We start from the raw sequence: 11,794 nt of genomic DNA, 5'->3' as shown, positions 1-11,794 counted from the left end.
TTTTAGCGCCTGGCTACGCAGACGCTCGCGAGCAGTGTGGGCGCAATGATGCATCCATACAGTAGACTAACATGTATGTGTTCATTTATTTAACAACGCGTTGGTCTGGTCAGATCGTTGGTCTGGTCGGATCGTTGGTCTGGTCGGATCGTTGGTCTGGTCGGATCGTTGGTCTGGTCAGATCGTTGGTCTGGTCAGATCGTTGGTCTGGTCGGATCGTTGGTCTGGTCGGATCGTTGGTCTGGTCAGATCGTTGGTCTGGTCAGCCTGTAAGGCTGCATGATGCGACTAATGATGATTTGAAAAAAGTCGCTTGAAAGGCATGAGCTCTGCTTTGTTTTTGTTTTTTCAGGCTATACACTTCATCAGTCTCTCATTAACAATTTGACAAGAACTTGCTACTGCCTCTAATTTCCCAGCGGCATTACCTTTGTGTGGCCATAATGCACCCAAAATAAATCCATGCCTTTTGGTCCTCTGTAGCTCAGCTGGTAGAGCACGGCGCTTGTAATGCCAAGGTAGTGGGTTCGATCCCCGGGACCACCCATACACAAAAAAAAAATGTATGCACGCATGACTGTAAGTCGCTTTGGATAAAAGCGTCTGCTAAATGGCATATTATATTATTTTGCGGCCAGTGGCCGTTGTGCGCTTCTCCCGGAGTGCTGCGTTGTGCCCTTCTCCCGGAGTGCTGCCTGCTCCGAAGCACCTCTCACTCACATGGTTCTCCATCACTTGATCGGGTCTTTCTCACAGGCTACAAGTGAAGGCAGACACATCAAGGATGAAACTGCGCGCGTCCTTATCCAATTCCGAGGTGCATATTGAAGATATTGGAAGAACTGTCCACATTTACTTTTCGTCAGCCAACAAGATGAGTAGACCTAACGAACAGCAAAAGCACTAGCCTATGTCAATCTACTATCCCCCATAGTACAACAGTTGACCTATTCTGTGCAATAAATAAATATTCCAAACATAGTCTGGGACAGTTGTGGGATGCGATAGATCCCAAATTAATACAACCACTAGCTGACCCTTCTTCTCCTGACCCTGACCCTTCTTCTCCTGACTCTGACCCTTCTTCCCCTGACCCTGACCCTTCTTCTCCTGACCCTGACCCTTCTTCTCCTGACCCTGACCCTTCTTCTCCTGACCCTGACCCTTCCCCTGACCCTGACCCTTCTTCTCCTGACTCTGACCCTTCTCCTGACCCTTCTTCCCCTGACCCTGACCCTTCTTCTCCTGACCCTGACCCTTCTCCTGACCCTTCTTCCCCTGACCCTGACCCTTCTTCTCCTGACCCTGACCCTTCTCCTGACCCTTCTCCTGACCCTGACCCTTCTTCTCCTGACCCTGACCCTTCTTCTCCTGACCCTGACCCTTCTCCTGACCCTGACCCTTCTTCTCCTGACCCTGACCCTTCTCCTGACCCTGACCCTTCTTCTCCTGACCCTGACCCTTCTTCTCCTGACCCTGACCCTTCTTCTCCTGACCCTGACCCTTCTTCTCCTGACCCTGACCCTTCTCCTGACCCTGACCCTTCTTCTCCTGACCCTGACCCTTCTCCTGACCCTGACCCTGACCCTTCTCCTGACCCTGACCCTTCTTCTCCTGACCCTGACCCTTCTTCTCCTGACCCTGACCCTTCTTCTCCTGACCCTGACCCTTCTCCTGACCCTGACCCTTCTTCTCCTGACCCTGACCCTTCTTCTCCTGACCCTGACCCTCAGCCAGACCACATACTGGTTCAACATGTTAAAGTCTCTCAGGGTAACATCTGAGAGCCAGTCACACAGCTCAGGACAGACTCCACTAAGTCATTCATCAAGTCCTAAGGAATACCCTTAAGTAGAAAATAATCATCCTGTATCTGTCTACTTTGTCTTGTCATATTTCCCTCCTCCTCTCTAACCCTTGACCTCTCGCTTCGTCCTCATCTCCTCTCTCCTATGTTGTCATGGTTCCAGCCTGTCTTAACATCACATGACAGACAGTTCAGTGTTGCCGTTAGTAGAGTAGAGACTGCATCCATACAGTAGAACATGATTTGAATGAGTTTGTTAGAAATATGAATGCAGGTGTAGGAGTTTAGCTAGTAATGTAGGGGGCTAGGAGTAGATCTAGCTGTAGTGGAATGTTGAGCTGACCAGTAACACGGTGTGTCTGTCCGTCCCCAGCGTTTGGAGGTCGCATCCATAGCCCGCTGATGGTGGTCCTCGTGGGGACTCATGCTGACGTGGCTAGCCTGCCTCGGGGGGCTGGAGGGGAGTTTGAATACGACAAGGAGAGGCCTCTACTCAAGGAGCTCCGGAACAGGTTTGGCAACGACCTGCAGATCTCAGAGAGGCTGTTTGTGATGGACGCTGGAGCCTCCACCTCGAAAGATGTCAAACTGCTCCGGAACCACCTGCTGGAGCTACGAAATAACATGGTCTCCGTAAGTTCATACACTCTCACACCCAATAACATGGTCTCTGTTAGTTCATACTCTCTCACACCCAATAACATGGTCTCTGTTAGTTCATACTCTCTCACACCCAATAACATGGTCTCTGTTAGTTCATACTCTCTCACACCCAATAACATGGTCTCTGTTAGTTCATACTCTCTCACACCCAATAACATGGTCTCTGTTAGTTCATACTCTCTCACACCCAATAACATGGTCTCTGTTAGTTCATACTCTCTCACACCCAATAACATGGTCTCTGTTAGTTCATACTCTCTCACACCCAATAACATGGTCTCTGTTAGTTCATACTCTCTCACACCCAATAACATGGTCTCTGTTAGTTCATACTCTCTCACACCCAATAACATGGTCTCTGTTAGTTCATACTCTCTCACACCCAATAACATGGTCTCTGTTAGTTCATACTCTCTCACACCCAATAACATGGTCTCTGTTAGTTCATACTCTCTCACACCCAATAACATGGTCTCTGTTAGTTCATACTCTCTCACACCCAATAACATGGTCTCTGTTAGTTCATACTCTCTCACACCCAATAACATGGTCTCTGTTAGTTCATACTCTCTCACACCCAATAACATGGTCTCTGTTAGTTCATACTCTCTCACACCCAATAACATGGTCTCTGTTAGTTCATACTCTCTCACACCCAATAACATGGTCTCTGTTAGTTCATACTCTCTCACACCCAATAACATGGTCTCTGTTAGTTCATACTCTCTCACACCCAATAACATGGTCTCTATTAGTTCTCACACCCAATAACATGGTCTCTGTTAGTTCATACTCTCTCACACCCAATAACATGGTCTCTGTTAGTTCATACACTCTCACACCCAATAACATGGTCTCTGTTAGTTCTCACACCCAATAACATGGTCTCTGTTAGTTCATACTCTCTCACACCCAATAACATGGTCTCTGTTAGTTCATACTCTCTCACACCCAATAACATGGTCTCTGTTAGTTCATACTCTCTCACACCCAATAACATGGTCTCTGTTAGTTCATACTCTCTCACACCCAATAACATGGTCTCTGTTAGTTCATACTCTCTCACACCCAATAACATGGTCTCTGTTAGTTCATACTCTCTCACACCCAATAACATGGTCTCTGTTAGTTCATACTCTCTCACACCCAATAACATGGTCTCTGTTAGTTCATACTCTCTCACACCCAATAACATGGTCTCTCCACCCATCCTGCTCATTCCCTCTCTGTCTCTCTTCATCTAACTCACGATTCTCTCTCTCTCCACTGTGTGTGTGTGTGTGTGTGTGTGTGTGTGTGTGTGTGTGTGTGTAAAACATTGTATCAATATTGCCAAAGCAACAACGTATACAATATACATTGTAATAAAATAATGAAGAATAATAATATAAAATGGTAGTAAATAATTATACAAATAAATACAAAGTAAATACAAATAACAACAATAACATGTTAACAGTCAATAGTAGAAATATAATAAATAGAAAAGACTAAACATGGAAAATGAAACTCTAACTAACTAATAACTAACTGTCATCCTCACATTACATCAGTACTACAACTATCATCATCATTACTACCACTACTACCACCACCATCATTAAACTGCTATCATTACCATCACCCCTACTACCATCATCATTACTACTACTACTACTACCACCATCATTAAACTGCTATCATTACCATCACCCCTACTACCATCATCATTACTACTACTACTACCACCACCATCATTAAACTGCTATCATTACCATCACCCCTACTACCATCATCATTACTACTACTACTACTACCACCATCATTAAACTGCTATCATTACCATCACCCCTACTACCATCATCATTACTACTACTACTACTACCACCACCATTAAACTGCTATCATTACCATCACCCCTACTACCATCATCATTACTACTACTACTACTACCACCATCATTAAACTGCTATCATTACCATCACCCCTACTACCATCATCATTACTACTACTACTACCACCACCATCATTAAACTGCTATCATTACCATCACCCCTACTACCATCATCATTACTACTACTACTACCACCACCATCATTAAACTGCTATCATTACCATCACCCCTACTACCATCATCATTACTACTACTACCACCACCACCATTAAACTGCTATCATTACCATCACCCCTACTACCATCATCATTACTACTACTACTACTACCACCATCATTAAACTGCTATCATTACCATCACCCCTACTACCATCATCATTACTACCACCACCACCATCATTAAACTGCTATCATTACCATCACCCCTACTACCATCATCATTACTACTACTACTACCACCACCATCATTAAACTGCTATCATTACCATCACCCCTACTACCATCATCATTACTACTACTACTACCTCCACCATCACTAAACTGCTATCATTACCATCACCCCTACTACCATCATCATTACTACTACTACTACCACCACCATCATTAAACTGCCATCATTACCATCACCCCTACTACCATCATCATTACTACTACTACTACCACCACCATCATTAAACTGCTATCATTACCATCACCCCTACTACCATCATCATTACTACTACTACTACCTCCACCATCACTAAACTGCTATCATTACCATCACCCCTACTACCATCATCATTACTACTACCACCACCATCATTAAACTGCCATCATTACCATCACCCCTACTACCATCATCATTACTACTACTACTACCACCACCATCATTAAACTGCTATCATTACCATCACCCGTACTACCATCATCATTACTACTACTACTACCACCACCACCATTAAACTGCTATCATTACCATCACCCCTACTACTATCATCATTACTACTACTACTACCTCCACCATCACTAAACTGCTATCATTACCATCACCCCTACTACCATCATCATTACTACTACCACCACCATCATTAAACTGCCATCATTACCATCACCCCTACTACCATCATCATTACTACTACTACTACCACCACCATCATTAAACTGCTATCATTACCATCACCCGTACTACCATCATCATTACTACTACTACTACCACCACCATCATTAAACTGCTATCATTACCATCACCCGTACTACCATCATCATTACTACTACTACTACCACCACCACCATTAAACTGCTATCAATACCATCACCCCTACTACCATCATCATTACTACTACTACTACCACCACCATCATTAAACTGCTATCATTACCATCACCCCTACTACCATCATCATTACTACTACTACTACCTCCACCATCACTAAACTGCTATCAATACCATCACCCCTACTACCATCATCATTACTACTACTACTACTACCACCATCATTAAACTACTATCATTACCATCACCCCTACTACCATCATCATTACTACTACTACCACCACCATCATTAAACTGCCATCATTACCATCACCCCTACTACCATCATCATTACTACTACTACCACCACCATCATTAAACTGCTATCATTACCATCACCCCTACTACCATCATCATTACTACTACTACTACCATCATTAAACTGATATCATTACCATCACCCCTACTACCATCATCATTACTACTACTACTACTACCACCATCATTAAACTGATATCATTACCATCACCCCTACTACCATCATCATTACTACTACTACTACCACCACCATCATTAAACTGATATCATTACCATCACCCCTACTACCATCATCATTACTACCACTACTACCACCACCATCATTAAACTGATATCATTACCATCACCCCTACTACCATCATCATTACCACTACTACCACCATCATTAAACTGCTATCATTACCATCACCCCTACTACCATCATCATTACTACTACTACTACCACCATCATTAAACTGCTATCATTACCATCACCCCTACTACCATCATCATTACTACTACTACTACTACCACCACCATTAAACTGCTATCATTACCATCACCCCTACTACCATCATCATTACTACTACTACTACTACCACCATCATTAAACTGCTATCATTACCATCACCCCTACTACCATCATCATTACTACTACTACTACTACCACCACCATTAAACTGCTATCATTACCATCACCCCTACTACCATCATCATTACTACTACTACCACCACCATCATTAAACTGCTATCATTACCATCACCCCTACTACCATCATCATTACTACTACTACTACCACCACCATCATTAAACTGCTATCATTACCATCACCCCTACTACCATCATCATTACTACTACTACTACTACCATCATTAAACTGCTATCATTACCATCACCCCTACTACCATCATCATTACTACTACTACTACCACCACCATCATTAAACTGCTATCATTACCATCACCCCTACTACCATCATCATTACTACTACTACTACCACCACCATCATTAAACTGCTATCATTACCATCACCCCTACTACCATCATCATTACTACTACTACTACCACCACCATCACTACACTGATATCATTACCATCACCCCTACTACCATCATCATTACTACTACTACTACCACCACCATCATTAAACTGCTATCATTACCATCACCCCTACTACCATCATCATTACTACTACTACTACCACCACCATCATTAAACTGCTATCATTACCATCACCCCTACTACCATCATCATTACTACTACTACTACCACCACCATCATTAAACTGCTATCATTACCATCACCCCTACTACCATCATCATTACTACTACTACTACCACCACCATCATTAAACTGCTATCATTACCATCACCCCTACTACCATCATCATTACTACTACTACTACCACCACCATCATTAAACTGCTATCATTACCATCACCCCTACTACCATCATCATTACTACTACTACTACTACCACCACCACCATCATTAAACTGATATCATTACCATCACCCCTACTACCATCATCATTACTACTACTACTACCACCACCATCATTAAACTGCTATCATTACCATCACCCCTACTACCATCATCATTACTACTACTACTACCATCATTAAACTGCTATCATTACCATCACCCCTACTACCATCATCATTACTACTACTACTACCACCACCATCATTAAACTGCTATCATTACCATCACCCCTACTACCATCATCATTACTACTACTACTACCATCATTAAACTGCTATCATTACCATCACCCCTACTACCATCACCATTACTACTACTACTACCACCACCATCATTAAACTGCTATCATTACCATCACCCCTACTACCATCATCATTACTACTACTACTACCACCATTAAACTGCTATCATTACCATCACCCCTACTACCATCATCATTACTACTACTACTACCACCACCATCATTAAACTGCTATCATTACCATCACCCCTACTACCATCATCATTACTACTACTACTACTACCACCACCATCATTAAACTGCTATCATTACCATCACCCCTACTACCATCATCATTACTACTACTACCACCACCACCATCATTAAACTGCTATCATTACCATCACCCCTACTACCATCATCATTACTACTACTACTACTACCACCATCATTAAACTGCTATCATTACCATCACCCCTACTACCATCATCATTACTACTACTACTACCACCACCATCATTAAACTGCTATCATTACCATCACCCCTACTACCATCATCATTACTACTACTACTACCACCACCATCATTAAACTGCTATCATTACCATCACCCCTACTACCGTACCACGACTATTTAGAATAATAATCACAATAATAATAATAATAATAGTAGTAACAATAATACCAATAATAAGTAAGTTACTGGTTACTATGCAGATGTTATTATTCAGTGTCCCTCAGGCTATGGCAGGCTCCATCGCCCATGATAATTTTTTGTTTATCATTTACGAAGATTATACCTTTTTTAAACATTTATTTTAGTGTTTTTTTAATCAATTAGTACTGTATATTTGAGTTTAACCACAATATTTTTTGCATTATTTGTTCTGTCGTTTCTGGAGGATTAAATTGAAGTGATTTTAAATGTAGTGATCGGTCTAATGCTTTAATATTTAATAATTTCTGTCCTCCGAATTCATATTATTATATAATGGGCCCATTTAATTTTGTCTGGCTTGCCGTTCCAAATCAAATTGAATATTTCTTTCTCATATAATTTTAAAAACTGTACGCTAGGCGTAGGCAAGACCATAATACAGTGGCTTGTGAAAGTATTCACCCCCCTTGGCATTTTTCCTATTTTGTTGCCTTACAACCTGGAATTAAAATGGATTTGTTGGGGGGTTTGTATCATTTGATTTACACAACATGCCTACCACTTTGAAGATGAAAAATATTTTTTATTGTGAAACAAACAAGAAATAAGACAAAAAATCAGAAAACTTGAGCGTGCATAACTATTCACCCCCTCAAAGTCAATACTTTGTAGAGCCACCTTTTTCAGCAATTACAGCTGCAAGTCTCTTGGGGTATGTCTCTATTAGCTTGGCACATCTAGCCACTGGGATTTTTGCCCATTCTTCAAGGCAAAACTGCTCCAGCTCCTTCAAGTTGGATGTGTTCCGCTGGTGTACAGCAATCTTTACGTCATACCACAGATTCTCAATTGTATTGAGGTCTGGGCATTGACTAGGCCATTCCAAGACATTTACATGTTTCCCCTTAAACCACTCAAGTGTTGCTTTAGCAGTATGCTTAGGGTCATTGTCCTGCTGGAAGGTGAACCTCCGTCCCAGTCTCAAATCTCTGGAAGACTGAAACAGGTTTCCCTCAAGAATTTCACAGTGTTTAGCGCCATCCATCATTCCTTCAATTCTGACCAGTTTCCCAGTCCCTGTCGATGAAAAACATCTCCACAGCATGATGCTGCCCCCACCATGCTTCACTGTGGGGATGGTGGTCTCGGGGTGATGAGAGGTGTTGGGTTTGCACCAGACATAGCGTTTTCCTTGATGGCCAAAAAGCTCAATTTTAGTCTCATCTGACCAGAGTACCTTCTTCCATATGTTTGGGGAGTCTCCCACACGTGTTTGCTTATTTATTTCTTTAAGCAATGGCTTTTTTCTGGCCACTCTTCCGTAAAACCCAGCTCTGTGGAGTGTATGGCTTAAAGTGGTTCTATGGACAGAAACTCCAATCTCCGCTGTGGAGCTTTGTAGCTCCTTCAGGGTTATCTTTGGTCTCTTTGTTGCCTCTCTGATTAATGCCCTCCTTGCCTGGTCCGTGAGTTTTGGTGGGCAGCCCTCTCTTGGCAGGTTTGTTGTGGTGCCATATTCTTTCCATTTTCCAAGTTTTTTTTTTTCATTTCACTTCACCAATTTGGACTATTTTGTGTATGTCCATTACATGAAATCCAAATAAAAATCCATTTAAATTACAAGGTGTAATGCAACAAAATAGGAAAAACGCCAAGGGGGATGAATACTTTTGCAAGGCACTGTATTTGGCTGCAAGAGGAGCTGTTGCTCCTTCACCCATGAGTATTATTTTTATTCCCTCTGGGTTTAATAAGATCAAATTTGGAATAAATGTAATAACTTCTGTGAATAATTAATCTCTTGGTGAGGAATATTTCTCACAGTAAAGGAAAAAGTGCATCTCTGTCTCCCCTGTCGTGCGGTGACCACATAGACGCTCCTCTTTGGGTAGCCATGTAATTTTATGTCTGCCGGTTTCTATTGCCAACTGGTGGTCACTCAGCCTGTACTTGGTAAGGATCTGTCTCTACTTCGTATCTCTGACAGAGTAGAGATAATCAGCCAATTCATATTCTCTGTTTAGGGCCAGATAGCAATTTAGTCTGCCTTGGGATTTTGTTTCGTTTTTCCAATGTAGTAAATAGGAGTCCTTTGATTGGTTCATGATTTTGTTTATTTTAATTATTTATTTTGAAGCAGTGCTGGTGTCAGCTTGGTTGGTTAGGTCCAACACCAGCTGACTGAGAGGGCTCGTATCTGGGCTCAGCTCTTGGGTTTGAAGTGCTTAAAATTGGAGACTTGAATTTGGACTTGAATTTAGGTGTAGCAAATGATGTTTTTTGTATTTTCATTACCAATGGAAAGAGGCCTAATTCTGCCCTACATGCATTATTTGGTGTATTTCTTTGGACTTGTAAAACTTTCCGACATAATTCTACATGTAGGGCTTCAATTGGATGTTTGTCCCACATTTTAAAGTCCAGTTTGAGTGGCACCCAAACCTCACTTCCGTAAAGAGCCATTGGTAGGATTACACTGTCAAAGATTTTGGTCCAACTTCTAATTGGGATGTTGATTTTGAATAATTTCATTTTTATTGCATACAATGTTCTGTAGGCTTTTTCTGTGAGTGCATTCACTGCCATATATTATCTGAATGAAAGGCATACAAAATATCTCAGTTTATATACTGCTTTGCAAGCTAATTCTATCCAACAGTTGCCAACCATTATTGAGTGTCACTCCTCACCACAATAGTATATGGGATCGTGTTGCACCCTAGTCAGGAAATTCCATCACATACTCCTTCTAAGATTAGCACCAGTGGCCCCCCAGCTATCTTGGCACGCATACCTTCTGGCACCCATCAGAGACAGAAATAAATACATGGAATGTCCTGCAGCTCACAATATCAAACATTAACAAATCCAGTATAAAAGACGTAATATCAATACTGTAAATGTTGAAAAGGTTTGGACTCAAACTGCAGCCTTGTCTCACACCACGGTGAAAATAATTGTGTTCTTTGGTTTTTTATATTTATTGTACACTTGTTTTCTGTGTACATACATTTTATGAAGTCATACAATTAACAATTTAAGCACATCATTTTGCAACTCAGGTGTGCTGTTTTTCAGCATTTCATTTCTGATGTTATTTAGACCACAAGCCTTCTTTGGTTTTATAGATTTGAGCTTTTCATGTAGTTCCTGTTAGGTTATTTGGTGATCTAATGGATTTTGGTTGTTTTTAATGACTGATTCAAGGATGTTAAAATGTTCTTGAATTTCTAATTGTTTATGTGGTAAGTCTTTTTGTGGGATATTTTTGTATAGATTATCAAAATAAGTTTTACAAATTCCTCCATCTTGTATGGCTAATTCTTGTGGCTTTGTCATTCTTAAATTGTTCTACATGTCCCAGATTTTTGGTAAATTGCGTTTTTAATTTCATCAAGTGTCTTATTGGTATAATTCAATTTCTTACGTTTCAGTGTATGTTTCTACTGTTTCAGTGTTTCAAAGTATTCATAGCGTAGCTCTGGGTTGTTTTGCTGCTTATGTTTTTCATTTGACATTTGTCTTAGGTGTTTTCTAATTGTTTTACACTCTTTATCAAACC

At 41.2% G+C, this 11,794-nt stretch overlaps 1 protein-coding gene across 1 annotated transcript in view; it reads left to right on the top strand.

The window, feature by feature from the left end:
- dapk1 (death-associated protein kinase 1) overlaps positions 1-11,794 on the top strand; it is a 220,429-nt gene that overhangs the window by 186,318 nt on the left and 22,317 nt on the right. Inside the window, exon 23 of the mRNA XM_045226878.1 lies at positions 2,181-2,440. Coding sequence (XP_045082813.1) covers positions 2,181-2,440 — 260 coding nt within the window. The remainder of the gene's footprint in view (positions 1-2,180; positions 2,441-11,794) is intronic.

Source organism: Coregonus clupeaformis, chromosome 18 (assembly GCF_020615455.1).
Source record: "Coregonus clupeaformis isolate EN_2021a chromosome 18, ASM2061545v1, whole genome shotgun sequence".
NCBI lineage: Eukaryota > Metazoa > Chordata > Actinopteri > Salmoniformes > Salmonidae > Coregonus > Coregonus clupeaformis.
Note: the sequence above shows the minus strand (reverse complement) of the source record. Positions and strands in the feature narration are given on the sequence as shown.